The sequence below is a fragment of the Varroa jacobsoni genome, unplaced genomic scaffold (assembly GCF_002532875.2).
Source record: "Varroa jacobsoni isolate VJ856 unplaced genomic scaffold, vjacob_1.0 scaffold_1391, whole genome shotgun sequence".
In the NCBI taxonomy this organism is placed as follows: Eukaryota; Metazoa; Arthropoda; class Arachnida; order Mesostigmata; family Varroidae; genus Varroa; species Varroa jacobsoni.
In genome coordinates this window covers 69,911-92,920 of record NW_019214293.1, presented here as the reverse complement: position 1 = coordinate 92,920, position 23,010 = coordinate 69,911, and the positions used below count along the sequence as shown (strand labels likewise).

At 44.1% G+C, this 23,010-nt stretch overlaps 1 protein-coding gene and 1 long non-coding RNA gene across 6 annotated transcripts in view; one reads left to right on the top strand and one right to left on the bottom strand.

The window, feature by feature from the left end:
- LOC111269511 (uncharacterized) overlaps positions 1-23,010 on the top strand; it is a 121,890-nt gene that overhangs the window by 52,640 nt on the left and 46,240 nt on the right. For all 5 annotated transcript variants that reach the window (XM_086972128.1, XM_086972129.1, XM_022849163.2 and 2 more), the window contains one exon: positions 2,371-2,509. In XM_086972128.1, coding sequence (XP_086828254.1) covers positions 2,414-2,509 — 96 coding nt within the window. In that variant the 5' untranslated portion in view covers positions 2,371-2,413. The remainder of the gene's footprint in view (positions 1-2,370; positions 2,510-23,010) is intronic.
- Positions 2,424-21,972, bottom strand: LOC111269517 (uncharacterized). Its single transcript, XR_002685803.2, has 4 exons — positions 16,457-21,972; positions 11,216-11,471; positions 3,333-4,924; positions 2,424-2,514 (listed from the first exon to the last, which is right to left on the bottom strand). It is a non-coding gene; the product is annotated as an uncharacterized LOC111269517 (long non-coding RNA).

Below are 23,010 nucleotides of genomic sequence, written 5' to 3'. Positions count from 1 at the left end.
TGTATTTGTGATACTGTCGGCATCACAGAAAAGCATTAATGTTGGCCCAAGACAAGCAAAACAGTTATTCTTTAGTGACGCACAAAAGTCGTACAGCCGCAACAGATCTAGGTACCAGCGAAACAGGTATCGGGACATCTTGGATATCTCTACAACGTCTGTGTATCAACTGACTGAAACGCCATGGCGAAGCCATTGAAAATATGGCGAGCGAGATGTATATGCCATAGAATTGATTGAATGAAGTATGTAGATATAAGGTCGATAAATCCGAAGACAATACACAATCTCATGCAGTCATATTCATTATGATATAGGGTTTCTTATAATCTCTACTTTGCTGATTATCTCGCCGTGTTTACACTCTTTTCCCCTTATTCTTATGTTTGCACTAAGCTGTGCTGGCTACCTTATGTCCTACCAGCGGCTTCTAGCGACAACTGCAACAAGCATCATTAGGCAAGAACACAAACGTACAGCCATCAGATCCTCCCATCTTCTTTTCACCAGTGTACTTTCTGGACAGGTTTCTTGAGTTGGCCTATTCCGTTCTCCGTGCAAGTTTAAAAAAGTCTAAAAAATGAAGGCAGATCTTCCCGTTGAACAATCATATTTCCTCTCAGCTGAGAATTCTCATTCTCTCTGAAATCAGCTGTTCATCTAGCGTCTTCCACTTCGTGAGCGCCACAAAGAATTGATATTGTAGTTATACATATATATATATATATATATTGATACGAGAGAAGTAGCAGGTGACAAAGCCTTCAGGCTTAGCCTCATAAGGGTTCTCATAAAAGCCTCAAAAAAAGACGAAATATGTCCCAAATCCTCAGTGACCTGAACTGGCCAGGCAAGATTCGCAGCAGCATCTTAGCGTTGCTGCTTCGATTTCGCCTACCGTTGCTACCCCAATTCTCGTTTGTAGCTTTTTGGTTTCATCGACGCACCCGGCACAGTAACGCCGCTCGTCTTTACATTCGCCCTTGGACCTAATCTGTAAAAGACCCTGAGCGAGCGCATGTCAATACGATGGGTGTAAGCCAATTAGAAATACAGACGAATGCCATGCATCCAATATTAGTAATACCCAATAGTCCAATAGTTGGATCGTCCTAACACAGCATCCGCGGCTGCGGTGACGGCGCCGTCGGTGGTCAGTCAGCCGTCAAGCTTAACTGTAAACCAGAGACATGACCAAATCGATGCAGGATGTAACATGACACATCATGGATCTAGTGAACTCATCCAGGACCACAAGCTCCTGCTTGTCGTAAAAACGATCACAGTGCCACTCTATCAGCAGGATGTGACGCCTGTGCGAAAACATAGTGTCCTGTCTGCAACGCCACTCTGTCCACTCTTTGGCGTCGTTCGTGATGTTTTTATTATGTCGCCTATTTTCCGGACGTTTTTTGGGGGTGGGGGATGGGGTGCCACTGCATAGTTCTTCGTTCTTTCTTTTTTTTCGAATTTCGGATTTTACTGCTAGTCAGTGCCTAACCGTACAATTTCTGCGCTTAAACTTGCCATTTACAATCGCCTTCATAGTGGTCTTCGGTTCAACCCACCCCTTTGTTAAGGCGCCTCGCGGCCGATAGCAATAGGACCGGCAGGATGAGAAATACAAAAGTTCTCGGCAGCAGATAACAGCAATACAAATAAGGGACGCTTTTACGTTGAGAATACTAAGTTAAGCGGTATCTGCATATTCGAACACAATGCCATATTGTTCCGGGCCCGGCGTATTGTACGGGGAGCCGCAAAGCGTTCGCATCAGACAGGCTTTGTGTTTCAGCATCGTGTTACGAAATGTATCTGAAGTCATTTGGACGACAAAGGCAAAGCTGCTGCCACTGCTGTAGATTGTCCAATAATACCATGGCTGATTTCAACTTATGTAAAATCTATAATTTAATTAACACTATCAACTTTACGCGCGTATCGATTGTTGTTTCACGGCAAATCTATCTGTGGCGCATTTAGGCATAAAAAGGTTTTTGAACGCACAGGTTGTCAAGGTCCTGTGTCGGTTCTTATCCTCTTTTTGAAATTGCACTGCAGCTCTTGGGAGGATCAACAGATATAGAAACGTATATTGTAACCAGAAAAAAAATATGCTTTGGATTGTTTTTACTACAGTAGTTCAGCAAAGTCGCCAAAGGTCTACAAATGACTTAGAACAGGGGAGGAACTTAGGCCATAGAGCAATGACATTATAGCAAGAACAACGGGCTACATTACACACTGGAACAGAACATTTTAAAATACATTGCATGACGAACTATTAAAGGATATGTGTTTTACATAGATAGAGTACGGCATCTGATACTATCTAATGTGCGATATATTGCTTATATTCTTTAATTCCAGGTAAATAGATCGTATTTATTAGTAAATAGATAATAAATATAAAATGATCAGCCGGCGGAGAATACTTTCCCGGTCGAGGGACGAACTAGAGAATATCGAAGAAGAGGACGTCTGGTATCAGAAGGACACATTGTTTAAGGTAAGCTGCAAGGAAAAAAACACCATTTTGACAAACAGACTATTTACAATACAAGTATATTTATCTTGTCAAAATAGCCACTGCAACGAGTTGATCCAGCATCACGTTATGTCGCTTAAAAGTTAAGTGATGTTTTTTTAACGAGAAAACAGCTTCTACCTATTCGTGTTTGTTGATAGCGCATTGTTAATGGCACAAAAACGCGTGTTGTTCAATAAATATCATTTTCTCACATGCTAAACAAACACACACATATGGTCTTATCATGTATTTGGACACACCGACCGTCTGGCTCGGAGCGTGTCACAACGACACACACGGTCTAGTTATGAAGATGTGGTTATATTAGCGGCAAATTTTTGGCAATTTTCTAGGAACTTTTTTACATAAGCCCCTTCTTCATCGGCGCTAGCACCTGTTGTCTCAATGAACCCAGATGAGAAATAGTCGAAACTCGATAAATTTTACAGTAGCTAATTGCGCATTCATTGTCCTATAGCATCTAACGGCGTAGACATTAGTGGGTAAATTGCTATATCGGTCTCGTCGGGTATATGGAGATATTCATTACTAACGGTCGTTGCCTGCCGTTTTGGCCGAAAACGGCCGATCTAATTGCTTACGGCTTAACAACGGTACGCCTGTAGTAGGCAGCTAGGCACTGTGCATATAGCATAAATTCATTCAAATCTATTGTCTTGTTAAATGCGAAGCCATTCGAACTCTTGGACCGCATTTAATAGCTTGCGAAGTCTCGTCCCCTTGTATTTCAGCATAGACATTGTGACTAGTGACCTATATGATTAATTATCCAGCTACATACCGTATGTTCGATGCCACTATCGTATAAATATACAGTGAACGGATGGCAACGTCATGCGTAGTGAACGGTCCGTGGACCTGTCTCGCTACCGGACCACGGCGGAATCGAGTAGGCTAGTGAATCGAGCTGGTCTTTGCTGGTCAAGTAGATTTTCGCACTTGTTTCCAAGCGACGCCAACCGTGACACTGTGGATCCGAGTGATTCTGACTCTGTATAGAGGAAAACCTCAAGCGAGAGATGTTGAATTAAAAGCTCTAAGTCGACGTCTAACGCGACTGGGGTGGCCAGCGTTCCATTCGTGGCGACGCTAGTGTCACTGCTGCCGCCGACGTCGCTATTGAAGGCGATAGATGCCTCTTCTGCCAGGCTCATTTGTTGTTGCGTGGTGCCGTTTATGCTGCTGTCTCTCCCGGCGCGATTCGATCACGAACGACTATAGCGACATTCAGGGAATGACTCTAAGCCGTTGGCAGTGTTATCTTCACCAACGACATATCCCGACAGTTAATAAATTGTATCGCGGCATGGTTTCGACGGAGTCGAAGAAGAGACAGACGATCAAATGCGTTGCGTTTTTAGCCTTTGACGCGCTGGCCGTTGGCGGCTGGCGCTTGTTGATCGTACTGCTAAGTAACGTGCTTGTTTGTACGTTCGTGTTCTGTAGCATCTGTGCGAATACGAGACGTTGCCGTAATCGGCGAACTTGCCTGGGTTACAATTTGACCGGGCACAACTAGTTATCGAAACAAAATGCCATATCAGCGGCGTTACAGTAATCAATTGGTCATTGGTAGTCGATATCAATGCTCTCTGAAACAGCGGGTTGGCTAAGCAACGACGAAATTCCGCTTCGTGGGTGTTGTTGCGTTCTCTATAGACGCCACGTTGACAAAGGCTGGGATCTTCAAAGGATGACAAGGCCGACACGGAAGGCAAAAAGGATCTTCACAGCGCCACAGCCGCTAAATAAGAGAATCACCGAAGCCTAACTACCTGTAGACTTGCGGATGCGGGCTAAGCGCGCACGTTCTGTCACACGCGAATTCTAATGCAATCGCCAGAAGAGTTTTGTATATTATATCAATGTGCTTAGTGAGCTCGCCTATCGTATACGAACTTACGCAAGAAACTCAAAGTAATATATGCGTTCCATTGGTTTGTTATCGATTTATTGTCAGACCCATTGCGTTCGCAGGATCCTGGTTACCTTAGCAACCAAAAAACGCGCTGCTTGTTAGAACTCGGATATTTGCCAGTGGCCATTGATTAGGAAGTGTTCGTTTGTCGGCAACTGAGTGTGGATCAAAAAAGCCAAGACGACAAAGGGGCGCCGTTACTGCTCTATTGAGTCTATACCTATCATCTCCACTAACTCCGATTTCGACTGATCCCTGACTTCAGTTCAGTTGTCCGGTTCCCGCAACGGCCGCCAAACGCGTCACAAACGGTGGCCTTCTGTATAGTACTTCTATTTTGATACGAAAACGGAAGAGACACTGGCGGATCATGACGAAAGAAATCGCGTCCTGTTAATGCTACCTTGTTACAGCCGGCTGCAATGCGGCCCGGTTTGTAATACCATTAGTATCGCCTGCAGTATTTCAAATATGAAAAAAGATTCCGTTAGAATAACACAAAGTACAGAAATGCGTTGCGAAAAATTAAAACAAGAAACAATTAATCACATACAAAAACAAAAATGCGGACCGCGATTTGACAGTCGTTTCCTCTTGCCTCGTAGTTACCTTTTGGACTTGTATAATTTGCTTGCTTACATCGGTTTTAGTAAGGCTGCCTGTTGTTTCTATCTGTCACTACCATTTGTTCGCGGCTGTTGATTCGCGCTTGCTCTACCCTTGTTCCATTTCTGTCTGATTAAATTGTACGTAATCGATTTTTGCTTTGTTGCCACTTCGACTGTCCACCAAACGCGCTCGTTCAGCGTTAATAAGCAGTAATAAGACGGCCTCTTACTCGGTGTTTCCAATCAGACTTCGTGTGTCTCCACACGTATGGCATATCCGGTTGTATGTGTATTTGTGTGCGTGAAGGATTTAAACATTAAGCTCTGTTCAGTTGTGCTACCGAAGACACGTTCTGTCTACAACATTAACGAAATTTGCGGCCCAGTTCTTCGATGGGCCTATCGCAGTACTATGACAAGCTGAACGCGTAGGTTCCAAGGTACCGCGATACAAAAATTGAGGCAAAATGAAAAAAAAGAGTACGATCGCATCAAAAAATCATCTGCGCCAGTCGGGTAGTCTATCCCCGCCGACACACTGGGGAGTTCCTCGAGTTTTGGCGATATTCCTGTATATCATCGATGTCGTCGCACACATTTAGCTTAGCAACGGTCATGCCTAATGGATCTTGATTTTTAGACTGCGCCGTCTCGTTTAGATATGTGAGGACAGCGTACGATCGTTCGTGTTATCGTCGCTGGTGTCACTGCTGTTGTCGTCATGAAGAAGCAGTGGACATCGATGAGTTCAGATAATGGAAACGGTTCGGCGGAGTTTGATAATTTAGAAACAAAAAAGAGCAATCGCCTACGCTGGTCACTGGGGTTAGGGTCGAACAAGCAGAAAAACCGGCGGCGGCGGTTGGAACGCTAGTCAACGAAAAGACGCCAAGGTTTTCCTAAATGTCAAATTTCGCCCTCTCCGCATCATCACCCACGTTCACATCAGCCGTCCGTAAAACGCCTGCTTCTCAGGATGGCTCACCGACAAATCATTCGTTGGATACTTAATCAAGTGAGATGTGACGGTAACGGCATCGGCGACAAATATTGCGACAAAGGCCGAACGAAGGCGGCGACACGTCCGTGGACCTATGCCGAGAAATAGTTGCGGCCAATTCGTTGGCGATCCTAAAACAACAACAATTCTGCTTGCAGTACGAGTAACTTGCAGAGCGTAAAGTCGAATGAATAGGTAACGCGGCTATGATTGATGATCAGTAAAGGTATTGAAAAGAAAGTTCGCTTAAATTTTCTCGAGTTTCTAATTGGTATTGTATTCTTTTGGCATAGAAGAACTTCAACAAAGCAGTTCTTTGAAAAAAACCTTGAAGCACATAAACAAATGATTGTGTCTGATTTGTTTTCGAAATATATCGCTACTGTAAACGGGAAAATCTCCAGTGTGCAACGGAAAAAGCGGGCTATTGTAATGAACTTCATAATCACAAAATGATTCTCACCGGTCAAAGTAGAGCTCGCTCCGCTCAAGCGACGGTTAACTAAGGTACAGCGTCCTTCGCCGTTGAAACCCTAAATAAACATCATGCGCTACATGATAGTCGACCCGTTTCTCTGAAATGCACGCGATCCATCGTTTGCGGGGATACTATCTCTGCACGCCTGCTCATATCAATGTATAGTGTACATACACCCTCAGTGACGGCGTATGTACCACTATCTCGGCGCGTGCCTATCGATAGTTGCTTCGTATCGCTGTTGTGTTCTACCTGCTTTTTTCTCAGCATTGCGTTACTGCGTAAGCTAGATAGTTTCCATACAGAAATCGAATTACCAAACATTTAATGACCGTTCGCGGGCCCATTGCGTGTCTTTCACTAAGCTGGGCCGCACCTCCCGAGTCGCTACGGATCAGTGACATCATTTATCCTGTGTAATGTCTACGCGGAATAGCAATAACACTGTAGCCAGCAAAGTAACATGTCCACGATACGTGACAGGGTCAAGTTAGATGGATCGATGTGGCGGAATCGGGTGTGATCGGACGGTTGTGGGAGACAACCGTTGTTCTCGATCTTTTTGCCCTAAGATTACCATGGTGATTGCTACGAGTTTCACAGGTAGCTGAGTCGCTGACTCGGCGAGCGCCAGAAAACGTCATCAAAAAAGAGGCCTTTGCGAACGATAACAGCGACAAAACCACAACGTATGTACATATGTACACGTCGTTTAATATACTTATATAGTGTAGCGGCTGCAGCTGGCATCGCGTGTGACATTTCGCGGAGGTGAAAATTAAGTAATGATAACGAAATACGCTAGCCAACATGCATTGCCTACCAAGGCGGCACACATACGTCTGTAGTATATCGTAAATAAAAGAAATGATAAATGCGTAGTAAATGTATGATCAATGAAACAGGCAGAAATCAATAAGGCGTCACTACCATGTAAATAAAAATAGACCTAAGTGGTACGTTTGTGAGCATAAGTATACTACATTGCCAGCAAAAGACAAACGGCCGAGAAAAAAAGTCAAACATACGTTACCGTAAGATTATTATCATAGAAACAGAAAAAACGTAATAAATTATCACTCACGCTTATAATTGTGTACTTTTCGAGAACAAGAGGACCACACTTAGCTACATAGCAGTGCCAAAGAAGCTTTACCATAACATGAACCATACAAAGATTTAGGTCTACGGATTGATCGGGCAAGGAAGCTTGCGTTGAAGCCGGCCCGGAACTTCAATTTCTGATTAACTATACACTACCTAAAATTGGCCGAAACTCTTCCATTAGCTGACCACAATTGCGTCCGATTAGACGTTTCCTGTAATAGACTAGAAGTATCGCTTTCCGTAGCAAATAGCAGTCAGCGTAAATTCCGCATAACTTTTGTGCATTGCTTCAATAGCGACTATCCGGTGCCCTGTCAAACACACAATCGATTGTTCCGTTGAATCTTTTTACTGTTACGTGTCCTTAGCGCTTAATGTGAATACGAGATCGCACTGAATACTTGGCCTAAAAGTCAGGTAATCCAGCGCTTGACAGTAGATAGCTATGCTCTTAACGGCACAGCAGATACGGAATTGACAGGTTGTCAAAGACTAACGTTACCGCTACTGACGCTTAGCGAAAAATCTTCTCCATACAATTTCGGCACTGTATTTGCTGATATGCCTGTCTATTACTAGACGAATCGAGATTATAGTAGATAAAAAGAAGGGGAAAGGACTAAGCTAGACAAGACGAACAAAAGCTGTAAATTGTACCTAAGATTACAATGCCGGCTAAGAAGCGCGTGAAGTATCTGTCGATCCTTTCGAAGATGCCCAGAAAGCGGCCGATCGCCAAGCTGCATATATATATATATATATCTATAGATACGTACCTGTATTTGAGCTAAAGTACAACGATATTGTGGCTTAGGTCTAGCAGGCCTTTTGATCGATCATTCGCTGCTAAAGAGAACGGCTAAATGTGGCCATTCCGTTATACGTGAAATCATCTCTAAACGAGGCCAATTCAACGAACAGCTTCTCGAAAGCGTTTAATAGAATGCTACGCCTATAATTGTGCTGCGTTCTCATTTTCCATTCGTCACCATCGTGCTTGTCCTTACCACGCTCTCATGCCATAAGCTAATTAACATGAAACTATCGCCTTTGTTTGCTATGTTAGTCACAGGAAACGAAGGCGACAAACGCCACAAAACCAAAAACAACGGTATTACGATACGTTACCGTATATGATACCATATTAGTAAACTTCAGCTCTTTAGCAGGTTTGGCCTGAACTGGCCGACTGCCTAACGAATATCTCACTGCCTAGAGATACGGTCCTTTCCATGACCTAGAAATAATTTTTCCAGTAATTGCTACTGCGTCAAACAATACTTCAAACCATTAAGATTACACTGTTGTTAACGGTTGCAGCAACATTTTGAACAGGATCAATCGACCGATGCTTTGATCGAGCTGTAAAACAGCTGTTCGCATTTCCTACATTGGACAGGTCCACAACTGCGTATCTAATCCAAATTGGTTCATATTGTCCCCTTACGTATATATAATCCCCTTATCCAGTCCTTTTTTTGTCATCAAAAGTTCCGTGGTCACTGTGTCGATCGTTTCCTTCGTTCATTTTGTGCTGGTAGATATCTTGAGTAGAATTGTACATTAGGCTCCCCTATTTGATCATCTTATTACAATGCGATTCTGGCAGTTCTTATATACGCAGTCACCCAATGATAATAATTGTTATTTCAGCAGAAAAATACATAGACATAAGAGTCCCCGGATTAGGGCCGGAGACCTTAGGGCACATGGGGCAAGCGGCAGAACCCCGGAGCAAGTCTGCGCTGGTATCCTTGTTACTACCAGCGGGTATAACAACAGCTCAATATATCTAATGATCTTTGCTATATTAGTCGGCTGTCCAGTCGAGCTGGTGCAATGGATATTATCATAATACATCAAGAATTTCTAGTACGGGGGGCGGTGCTAGCAGTAGTTTTAGCAACAGTTTTAGCGATATCCTCCTCTTTGCGCCCACTCCGTTTATTTCTGCCTTTGCTCTATTTCCCATCTCCACTCCATCCAATCCTGTCGTTTTCATTTTATCAACATCGACTAAGTACGAAGACAGGTCGAAATAAAGTAGAAAAATCGCAGTAAAAACAACTGCAATAGCAGCGGTACGTTCACGCCAGTACGTGTATACTCGCACTCATAATATAGTAAAATGATATAATCGTACGCGTCATAGAAGCGCTTTACTTCCTTTGCGCTCTCTTCTACCCATCATCTTCGCCGAATAAACGTACGGGCGTAGCATTAGTTTCTGGACCTAACACGCGATGACTGCATTGATACTATCGCTGGTCTATCAAACTGATGCTACCTATAAATACATTTCATAGATAGATATCGCCGACGCTAAAGCTGCGAAGGTGAACGTAGCTGACGTGATGCTACGTTTGCAAAGTACCAACAATTGCCATAGGAAGCCTTTTACGCCATGGTACCGTGCGGCTTCCGATGTACAAGCCTATATCTTTCTCCCTACTCTCTCTTTCTTTCCTTTGTTTTTTCTCCGTAGTTCTACATGTTCCGAGTTAGGTAATGTTTGCAACACGATTAGGTATGTTGCCGAATTAAAGTATATAAAGTTTAATCCCAAACGACGGATCTATATGTGCATTGATGTGTACGTCAGGATATCGTATGGATGATGAGATCTTGACACCCTGTCCAAGTTGCCATGGACGAGTCACCTCGAAATGGCATCTGAGTCATAATTCCAAACTGCGACAACGCTGAGAAATGGCGGAGCCAGACGTCGAGCTGTTCCTATAGAATCACACTATGATGTGAAAAAATGGCTGAGACGACTGCAACGAGTATCTGTGGAGGATATTCAAAGCAAATGGTGTAATCGGCCTGAATTTTCGGCTGATACGAAAAATTTACATTGCCGATTGTGAGTTTCTATTATTGTAGACCATACTGACAACGACTCCTGAACAAGTCTAGTTGATCTGTTTATTTTTTGTAAAAAGAGGGATGTAATAACAGGGGTTCATGCACAAAGCTAGGTCAGCAACGCGCAGTAGCTGGCCGACTGAGAGATTACCAATCGGCTGGCTAAAATTTAATTGCCCACTGGCCGTATTGACAATGAGTCATAAAAGTGCAGTGCTCTATGTGTGACACATATTGCTATGGTGCAGAATAACGGTGAGGTGAAAGCTTCAACGTATGTGCATGTGGCTACCGAAGTCATGCATCTGTCGAAGCCGTAATGGCTGAAATGGCTCACCGAATCCTGTACATCGCTATAAAAGATACTTGTGCTCGTTTTAGCTATCACTACCCTAAACTACAAACAATATGACTTTATTATTGTCACTATTACAGCAGTTTTGCTGTTTTTATTCCTACAATGAATATGCCACTCAGTTAAAGTTAAGCGGTCAGATGGTCTTCATTATACTCACTAATAGATCCGTGCTTATCAGTACCCATAAACACTGACGTAAACACCCAATACAGTCCTTAACAATCTGAGGAGCATATCAGATTATCGAGTAGCAATCCGTACACCCTTTCAATATAAAACCATTGAAAAATGGTCGTGTTCCCTTCTGTTCTGTAGCTAGCGACTTACTTTTACTTACATTACCGGCCAGAGCCGCTATGGCCGCTGCTGTCAACGGTGTGGTGAGCACCTCCCGTGGCCTTTCGGCGTCTTCGATATTTGTACGTGTGTGTGTATGGCGACGTCTGGCGGACGACCCCTCGCGTAGCGATTAGCTAAAACGGGTTTTGGGCGGGGGACGGGTTTTTTTGCTTAACCTGCTGTTGTTTTATTATCGCTGCCTAGGCAGGGCAGTATAGCCAATCCCGAGATCCGTTCACCGCAACTGTAACAGCAAAACCCGTAGCATTTGTAATAATCTGGGCCGGCTCACCGTAGTAGATTCACTCTGTATCTACTTGCCGACTGTAGCCAGTATAAGCGCACCGTATGATGGAACATAAAAAAGACGCATAGGGTGCATATATCTGTGCACTTAGATAAGCATCTGTGTATGCACATACAGTACGTTAAATATGACAGACTATCGTTGTTCAATTTCGTCGACAATTTGGCGTGAATCGTTCATCTGCTTTGCAATTAGGCGGCTCAGCATGTTATATAATAATGTGAACCTATCTCCTGTTCGAGAACGCGTTTGTTGCTCAGCTAAGTCGTAATTAGTGCTGGGTTGACCAGACGAGCCGGCTACACCGGCATGACAATGGACCAGGTATTTATAACCGTGGTCAAGCACTAGATAAAGAAGGTTGTCGGAAAATGGCGACCGTTAAGTCTCAAAGGATTGTTAAGTCCAATATATATATCATAGCTTATGAAGAACTGGCAACCGTAATATTGATGGTGTCTTGGTTATGGCCACCGCTACAACATCGTAGTATTGCTGCGAGTATCTTGTTATTGTACGTACGACGAGAGTCCTGCTTTTGTCACTACTATAGGAGCTGATGCCGCTACTGTGACTACGGCCCTAGCACAATCAGATAGAAAAGCACGAGCGAAGTCTCTGTGAGTGAGCGATCTTTTTTCAGGAGCTTGCCCGGCCGACAGCTCTAGATAATTAGGTTTCGAGTAAACTTACGTTTACGGGGTTACGTATAGGGTTAGGATCTACGCATTACTACTGGTGAAAAACGTGGGAATTCAAAGCGGTTCAAAGGTTGAATCTGCTAGTTAGTGTGGCTGACCACTGGACGCATTTCGCTCACAGGAGCGTGAGCTTTTGTCTACTGTGCACTTGTAGATCCTGTCAATGCGTTTTGAGCGATGACCGTGAAAACATGAACAGTCGGAAGCAATTATGGGGCGGATTTCTCACATTTGGCATAACACAACGAGACTTCCTCACTGTGCAAAACCCATTTGAAGACAACGGCCAAATGACGTTACTGGTTCACCTTAAATCGCGCAGCGTTTTCTTTCACTTAGAAGGTCCAAATAAATGCCCATTCACGACCAGGATTCATTCATTCATTCATTCATTCAAACGAATAATACTTAGTCTTCTAGACATGAAATTTGTCGTTTCTTCATGATATGCTGCTTAGCCCAGGGGAATATTTCCCCTCGAGCTAATATAGAATAACCGCGCCCTGTACCAAAGGGACCTTTACATCCACCAGCTTCTTTACCGTATCTCACCAGCATCGGCCTCTTTCTCATTACGGAGCTGCTAGTATCATGGGGCTTAAACGAAGTGCGATAATCCAGTTCTATTGCTGTCGCCACTACCACAGATGAAAAAGAGCCACGCTGCTATAGACGACGCTCATTTTGCCATTAGCCAAAGGCAGCCGACTCTTTTTACGGCCTTGCCCCCCACTTTCAAGGACGTCCGCAGGCGATTCCTGCCGACAATCGCCAGTCGTGAGCTGCTTCAGCACAGACCGCTCGGCTAACGGCAACCACTAACGGGCAACAGCGAATCGGCCAAACGCCACGAGGTGGCGCCGACCAGAGCAGTTCGCACGAATACCCTGTTATTTGTGCATGATCAGCTGCTGAACGTTCACGAGTAAGTAGCGAACCGCGTTGGTTGCCATAGTCCGATGTGATCTAATACGGACCCCGCTATACTATTATCGACTTTTTTGCGCGCCCGTCCGTACTGAGCAAGAAGATCGCAAAGGAAACCGGCTATTTCGCACCGCATACGATTATTACTAGCTTGGGTCAATAGGGAAGCGCGTTTCGTTCCGATCGCACATACGATAGTTATTGATGTTGGAGCATATTGAAGTAAAAAAAACAGGGTCGACGATTCAGGACAGACATTGTACAAAGTCGATAAAGCGATGCTAGCGTTGCCCCTTGTCATATTCATCCCCCGGCTTATTTCGCCCACATATCACTTCAAGTCAAAGACGATAACAGTGCATTGAAGTGGTTTCCTCTTCATCGCGGTTTGTATCAGCACATGCACATACACACACACAGAGACACTCTTTCCCTATCTCACACACAAAATAAACACGCTAACGCTCTAGGTATGCTCATATTTGGCGGTACCGGTAGATCTGGTATTGCACGCACCGTAATCACTTGTGGAATACAACATTTGAATGTACATGCTTGCCGCTTGTTTCGCCTTCGCGAGTGATATGGCCGACAAGAAAGTGTCTTCTTTGTTCAAATGATCACCATTATCATCCGGGACATCGTTATGCAAGAGAGATTTGCACGTGTACATACCTGTGCGCCTGACGAGAGATCTCCATTTTACTGTCGTGTGCGAATATTTTAAGTGTCTTCCATGTGCCTGTTAATTAGCTAGTCGCTCCTGCAACAAGAATCATTATGACTGAACAAGCAGCTGCAAGTTCCACATTTTGCTACAATTTTACATTACTTGCATAAGAATAGCCGCCGAGTATGGAGAAAACACACTCGGGCCTTCAGGAGCGAACGTCATCCTTTCCAAGGCCGTTCCAGAAACGTCCGAAGCTACACACAGCAGCTACAGTAGATACAGAATACTTGTTGCTGTCATTGCGCTTCGTCGTATCTTTGTCATTGTATTCTGTCCACCTCAGCGATTCTTCTGGGGGCGAAGGAAAAGGAAATACATCTGTGGGCATTTTTGCGGTCGCCCCGACAAGCTACCGATGTCCCGAGCCAAAGAAACGCGGCCGTTTAACAACGTTATTATGTACCTGATTCGCGTTCAACACCAGAATCGTTCGGGCTTATAGTATATTGCTGTTTCGCAATGCACGTTACTAATAACCAATCTGGTCATTTAATGAAGTGAAATGATGGGGATGATGATGGAGATAGGGCAGCATGTCATGCGCATACACCAGATAATTAGGATTAGCGACTGTACGTACATTTCTCTGACCTGCGTCTTATGCTGCCTTTGTATTGTTTCCACGCTGGCTGTCCTAATAGGATAATTGTTTGTAGATAAGCGGGGTGCCAGTGAATACGACGGGTAATATGTGTTCATCCGAACCCCGTCGGGAGCCTTACGTACAGATGGGCAACAACATCGAGATCTTGCTGAATTTGTGTAAGCCAGTAGCAGCGGCTTAGCCTAATAGCCTCGACACTGGCGTTGGAAAGGCCAATGACATCGTGGCGTCGATAGAGCGGAAAATAGTGGCGACGCACGAAATGAACGCAAAGCCAAAAATGCAGATTTGAAGGTTGAAGACTCTGCTATTGCTGGACAAGTGCCAGTAACAGGGACCTGACTGCACTAGTTGCTACGACAGGTTTCTGCGTAACAAGTCGACGAAGGACCACGCTTTGTAGTACTTTTACAATAATGCGTACCATTGCTATTGGAACAGCGCGATACACCCGTCCGATAGGCTGATATCGTACCGTGGACATTTAGGCTTGTAAGATATGTATGTCTATGGACTATCGTAATGTGTGCGACGTTTGGGAATAATTTCACGTGGCTAAAAGTTGCAAATCAAGAAACGTATATCTGTGCTATGCCACGTTAGTACTACAGACAACTTTAGTTTTAAGTAACTATTATCGCCTGATTGTGCAAGGTCACAATCCCATCGGTGGACTGAACTGAAAGAGCTCATGAAACACTGCTTACGCTTCCAACACTCACAGCTCCTCAAGCAGCTACGTCTAGATCATAATATTGCATCTTATAGTTCTAGTTGAGATTGAAAATTATCTTTTAGCCAATCGGCCCCAATAGTGCGAATAGAATCGCTTATAAAAAAAAAAACGGTGCAATGTGACCCGCAGCGTATAAGTACGGGCTTGACATCCATCTCCCTGTCTTGTGGAAGTTCCTGCTATTGCTGCAGTCGTGGCCGTTCACATACGGATCTAACAAACTCTCGGAAGTGTTTATTTCTGCCGTTGGTATTGCTCAGTTCAGAAACGGCGACACAAAAGATAGGGGTCTGGCCAAGCAGCGGCAATAGAAACCAGACGAACCCATCAACGAGCGTAGCTTTCTGCACTTCAACGTGCGCTGTCGCAGCGCAAAACGTTACGGCTGTAGCAGGTAGATAGGGGAGGCGGCTTCGCCGCTATTGCTGATGCTGGCGCTCAAGGTCGTCTGCAGCGCGCCTACTTCCAGCTACGATCGTTTGTCTGCTTGGCTTTCGTTAATGCGAGTTGAATGCGGACGTTGATGCAAACTGATCATCGTAGACCATACCAGACCCCCGTGACCAACCAATGCTAGTGTTCCTGATAGCCCCCGATTTAGCAGACTGTGGTGAAGAGTTGACGTGGATATGGTTGAAGCGCAGGCAACGGCAACGGTTCGGGGATGTGATCGCGTTTGGCATTTCGATAGCCAAGCATCGATGTCGCCAAATAAGAAAGATGGTTTGTGTAAATGCTGTCGGCCGACTCCTTCTTGGCGGTACACCTCATAGATGCTCTAGAACAGCCAAAAAGAAACTATAAACGGGCCAAATAACGAATAAATAACAAATTAAGCACCGAAAAATCAATGGCACACCACAATCCACACCATTACGGCGAGAATCAGCATTGCGGACAATGTGCGCAATAGGATGCGTAGCACAATACAAATGTAATGCAAAGCACGCGGAACAACGCAAGCTCACCTGATGTACTCATCTAGGGCATTTTAGGTTAAGTATGAGAACGACTTCATGTTGGTCGAGCACTATTCCATTACCTGGGTCAATTAACTAACTCTACAACGTATTCCAGAGCGGTGGGGTGGTATCATGTTCGAAACGGTTTTATTTCATTTTTGCTTTCGCGCTTACATAGGTGTATTCCCACTTGAGTTGAAATATATAAACACTTGCGAGAGAGATAAACACCACTAATCCACACTAAGAAAACGCATACCTGTGAGTGTATATGTGTTAGATAAATTTTTCTCCCAGTCACTTTGTTACTCGATGTTCGCTTGGTTTTTCTCCGATCTTGTCCATGCAGTATTCTAGCGTCTGCACTTGTTCTGCACAACGCTGCGGTTAAACTATCGAAGCAAATGGAATCGTGTGGCCTGTTACCTTTTCATTTGTCACCATCGCACAGTTAGTATTTAGCAATAATACCAGCGGTTAAGTCTACTTATTTATTCGAAGAACGGCTCCGCCTGCTAGCGATTGACAAGCGACCACGCCAGTAGAAAGACCTTCATTTCAAGATGGACGACGACAGTAGCGCCAGCAACAACTGGACGGATTAATATCGTTTGACTATTGGAAATCAATCACTGATTTTGCGTATTCGTGTCGCTGCTCATACGATTACCGCTAGCGCTGCGTATCTGGAATCAACGGGAAAAGAATATAGCCGATTCTAGTCGCTGCCGTTCCATAGATGTTTATTCCGCCGGTCAGATTACGCCGTCGCCGCTTGTTTCAGTGCTGCAAGTGCCAACTATTCAGATCATGGGCTAACTGTTAGAAAAAAACACTTCTTTCACCCTCTTTTTTCGTCCGCAACGGACCTGTTTGTTCAATATCAAGAAGGACAACATCAGCGGGTCGATGCAACGATAAGCAACATTTGTTCGTCCGACCAGCAGGGAAGACTGAAGATCGGTATGATCCGAAGCAGGACAGGAATCGGACAAATGAATGTTCATTTGGCAACATTTCGGCACATTAGTATGTTACCTCGGCAATAGTTTGATTTTCAGTGAAATGCCCGCGCAAGCAGCCCAAATCAAACGGTCCAGCATCCGGTACAGGTTATTTTAAGCCGCCTGCAAAAGATCCACTAAGTAATCAAAATGGAAGAAGAAAGATGAGATTGTCTGAGATTAAAGTAGGTGTCAAGGTGGACATACAATCATGCGCACCAGCATACAACATGTGTAAATAACGCGTAAAAAGGGCAGTACTGGCAACGCTAGAAATCAACAAAGGCCTCCGTCCTGTTTCAATCAGGACGAGATCCAGTTAACGTAATCCGTCGAACGAGACATTTCTTGGCGAAGCTAAAAGCACAGAGACATCATTTGCAACTTGGCAATATAAAAATTACAAATAATAACGAACTATATCTAACGTACGCGATACATTCGATCATACATCTGCTACGTAGAGAATCAGCATATTGGTATTTTCGAAGATATCGCAGAGCGAGGCATTTTATCATCAGGCTTTTCAGTGGACTTTGCTGCGAGCATTATATCGTAGCTAATATTGTAGTTTTCCCGCCAACGCCAGTCATTAAAATTATCTGTGGAACGAGACAATATTTGGATGCCGTACGACCAGAGCTACGGCCAAAATATTTATACCGGTTCTCCGCCTCGTTCCACAAGACGGTACAAAAACATTGTGCGTTCTGTCGCAGCTTAGCGTTCCAGCGGGCCAGCTACTTCCAGACACATAGTCACCCGCAAGCGTCCTTATATATACCACAATGCTCTAATCAGGCCAGGCCGTTGCTATCCCTAATTCTGTTCGCAAATCTTACCGCATAGTCCCTTAGTTTCAATCCACCGTGAAGTGCTATTATAATTTAGCGAAAGCGAAAGACGTTAGCAACCCCGAGAGACGCTTACGGTAATAGAATATATTGATTTGATTATAGATAACCGAGGCACAACAATGAAGTCCAGAAGAACGGATGCGATCTGATTCGCACAAAAGAAGCAGAATTTATGTTTTTGGGTGCGTTCCGTTCAGCAGTGCTAGAAAAGTCTGAAGGTTAACCTATCTACTGAGAAGAGCTTTTCTTGTTATCAAGATCTTCTTAACGAATGAATAAGCAGAATGGCAAATTTAGTTCATGATTCATGTCAACATATTTTACGTACAAATGACTACGAAGCGTACAAATATGGGATGTTATTTTTTCCGACGTTTTTGCGTTATTGTTGTACTGTGGCCACGTTGTTTCAATGATATACCTCCGAATCCCATGGCGAACACTCACTAACAAAATCAGCGTGCGATGAGTCAGAGACGCAAACAGGCTTGTAACAATTTCTGTCAAGGTAAAACTAAGATAGGGGGAAACTCAACAAAGGGCCAAAGGGCGTTTCTAGAACCCTAGACAATCGCTTTACTTGAATGTCGAAATAGGTCTTCCCTATTGCTTGTGCTGCTCGCTCTGAATAAGACAAGGTAAATCCGGGTTACAATCATTAACACATCGTTACTCGGAGCTCAAACAGACTTATGTAGTGAAACCTATTAGGAAAGTACGTAGACGTGACTTCAGTAGGGAAAACGCCAGTCAATCATTTATCACCAAATATATGGATATTCTGATATGCGCATTTTGATTATGACGCGTTTGTCAAATAGATGTTTAAAAAAACTGGAAGAGCTCAGGTATTTACGATAAAATTAGTCGGCTTTAGGTCATTATATGTAAACTTACGCCCTCTATTAACAGGCCTTTAAAAGTCGTAGCAGGAAACGTATTTATGCAATTTAGTGCTAGGTCCTTGGTAGGTACACAGTGGTTCTAATTGAACGAATTCTTATACATTATGAATTTTATATAATCTGGGTCTTGTTTTTTAAGTAGATTAAGTGACATGTTAACTTAAACATGGTTCATTAAGTAAAGAAATCTATATTATTATTATTACTATATATATATATATATAAGAAAGCTAATTGAGAGCTATGTTTTCCGAACACGCGATTCTCGTCCGAAAAATTGCTGCTTGAATAGTACCCTTCTCTGAAGAGAATCACTAGTGGATCCCATTTGATTAAGTTGTTTTTTGTTCTTGTCAATAGCGTTGGCTTATAATGTAAGAGGTCGACTTAATCAGACGTCCAGACGGTTCCGAGGTGAGTGGCAATACGGCGTTCAACGCTGAGCTCCACGTTAGTTTCTGTCATAAACAGGAATCGGCTGGCTTACGACTCCTGTCCAGGGCAAACTGTCGAACTGCTGAGGCACTAGTTATCCTTTACTTCGAATGAAACATAAACAGCGGATGTTGCTGTCTTTAGACGAGAATTGCTTAAATTCGCGGATGCTGTACATCTCATGTGGCATGCTCTTACCCGAGTACAATAAATCTGTGCATGTATGTCAAAAGTCAACTATACCTAATACCTGGTATTTAATATTATTATTATTGCGACATCAATGCTGAACTATCATTATAAAAGGCCTAAAATTTCTCGTCGCCAACCTTAGCGGCTCATCATGCTTTAGCAATGGTCCAAGGTAGTTTTGAAATTCAAATGTCGTGATTCTGTCATGAAATGTTTGTTTGATTATCTAAAATTACCTTGGAGCATGGCTAAACATATGGACATCTATGGGATATTCCCCCGAGTATATCTTGTGACGCGCCGCTCAGCCTACACGTACTATATGCAGTTGTACTTATGCATTTGTTTTTAAACTTACGGGTTGAACTCTGCTAGCTAATTATATTCCAGCTCGCACATTATTGATTGGCCCTGTTACAGGACAGAGCGTGGGGACTGCTTTGTACGATCCTGCTTACAGCCTCGTTTGTCATTCTCTATACCGCACGAAACAAACACGTAACTGCCACGTGTTTTTCCAGTCTGAAGTAACGCCGGGTCAAGAGCTAATAGTCACCTGGTCTCCTAAACCATAGAAAAAGCGCGTTTGTATCGACCTAGATTCATTGAACGCACGCCATTCCTGCCAACAGAACCAGTGCCTCTTAATCCCCTGTCCATTCCGCCAGCCCCACCGGTAGCCACAGCGAATCGTGCCTCTGTGAATAACATCACCACTCGTTCCTAGACATTACCACTAATACCGCTCCTGACGAAAGCACCACGTCAGTTCCCTTTCTTTCACGCAACTGCTACGATAATACAACAACATCATAAACTTCCGGCCAGATCTAGCGGCGTGCGGTGGTCCGCTTAAGAACTTTGAAGATTTTTTCTTATAAGCTGCAACTGCTAAGTCAGCTCGTGCAGCCCAAAGTTCTGCCAGCACTTGCCACAGACAACGTAAGTTAAAAAGGCGCGGCTGCAAAGGGACGGGGGAACGGGGTAAACGGCAAATTTTTTAGCTGACTAACTACATATAGCGTAGCGTCGATGGCAACATCAACAGTGGCAGGGGCACTAAGAAACGTGAAACGGAGCCTCCGATGGCTTGCATTTTTTTATTTCATTTTATTCCTTTGCCGCTTCTACTTTGGCAGGGGTGAATCGAAGTATCCACCACGTGGCATCGGTCTGTCTTATCTGTATCGGCTAGTTAGTGTGCTAGAGGCGCCAGTCATGTGAATTAATTATATCGACAGTAGCAACGACAACACAGCAGGAATAATGAAAAAAAAAAAAAAAACACAGAATGTTAAGCTATAATTCACATTATGAACATGTGGGTGTTTGCATCCCAGCAAGCACGTGCTGATTCCAAAGGCGTTCTGTACGTAAAGTATTCATTAGCCCATCGCTCGTCGTCTGCTAATCGTCACCGATTCTTATGCGTAGCGTATAGACTTTGTTACAGTGTTAACAGCGCAGTCAGTCGGAGAAGGCTGGCGCGTAGCTGTTTCCCGGCTGCTTCTGTTGCTGGGATTCATAACTAGCAACGGTGCTACAGCAAAAGTAGATACCCCAATAATTCAACGGCTGTTGGGATAATTATCTCTAGAGTTTTGCGACCGGTTAATAGCGGGTTGACGCCGTGAAATTACGTTACGCAAACACCTGAACTGAAACATAACACAAGCGATTAAAAAGCAGCGCCATCAGCCACTTTGATTCAGTCGCCAAATACGAAGGCTTCACATATTGCAATACGGCAATCTGTTTCAATTCGAACAATCATCTGCACGTGACGTCTAGCTATCAGTGCGCTAGCTTTTGAGACAGTATAGAATATACTCCGGAGACACTAAGTGAAGTACGAACTCACAGTTGCGTCTTCATCGGGTCTTCTACGGAGGCTCCAAACGTATATTGGTATACCTTCCAGCCTATGTAGCTTCACACGTTGCCAAGCGTAGTTGGCAAACACATACCTAATACATCATAACGACAACAGTATACTTAGATCAGAAGGATAGGAACAGCATAGAGCTCAGATGAATATTGGTTGAGTACCCGCGCTTTAACAAGACTCACTTAAGTTCTGCATGGTTCTAGACCTACATGTAACTCCGCGTAAGAATTACCTTTTCCAAGAGTTAACAACAAAATTTTTAAGTCACATTATTTACCATCGCCACGAACACTTATCGGGCACCGTTTATCGCACCCGCAACATCTCGTTATGCATCGATCGCTTCGACTAACAGCCATTTTGCCTTGGACGATCGCGAAACTCGTAGGCCTTTGATTAGGAACCGAAAAGACGTTTATTCACCGCGTTATAAAGCGGCAGCGCTATTACTAAACAAATCACAAAGCAGCTTTTTTCTCCTTTATAATGATGAAAAAAAAACTAAAAATAAATAGGGAAATTTAGAGAAGTATCCCAAATCGCGACCTAATGCTCCGCTATTGCGCCAGCACCCTGCTGTTGAGAGCGGGTCGGTCGCCAGTTGGTCGGCCTTCAAAGCAAAGAACAGTCGTCGTAACTGCTAAGAGATAATTAGTCTTGTAAGCACACAAAACAAATACGAACAAAAATGCGAACGAGGTCTGACAATCTTTGGAATCGCCTAAGTCGTACAGTCGCGTTCTTGTATGTTACCGTGCGCGCGCCTCCGATCGCAAGGGTTGACTATCTATATGCCAGCCTGATAATTTTCTGAGCGAGTTCCGAACAAACGTCCTTCGAACCACGGAATAGCTATGGTTAGGCGTAGCGAATTACCTTATCGGTGTGGTGCGGTATGGGACAGAGGGCTGAAATAGCAACACTGACAGAAGCATTTTAAGGGATATACCTTTACTCTAGAATGTAGTAACCGTGAATATTGTTACGGTTTCTGTGGTCGCGAGTATTGACGAGCAACATGAATGATACTGCTATTTAGTTTTCTTCTTTTTTGTTGTCTACTGTTGCCGACTATGATATCGCAGGCGGTGAGTACCTTATTGGTTCGCTGTATCTGCTAGAGCTACAGGAATCAACGTAACGCGGTGACAACGGAATAATTGGAGCATTTCGTCAGTCAATAAGCAAGTGGGCGGTCAGCCAGATGACAGATCAGTCAAGCAACTAACCTTTGACGGCCTGGATCCTATCTGCGCTAAGAGCTTGAGCATAGCTACGTCCTGCTACTCGATTATGGAAGTCACCACCGTTATTGTGACTGTTTATTGCCTTCATCGTCATCAGAATCACTACCACCACCATCATTATCGACAGCAGAACCAGCATCGTCGGTTGGCGAATTCTTCTTTATCCTCACAGCTGCCGCCTTCACCCATTCGTCGTTCGCGGCTACCATCCGTAACTGGTATTTAGTGCTTAGTTGTCGGGGGCTCCGCCAGTTCAGCTTCTGGCAGGCGGCGACAGCAGCAGCT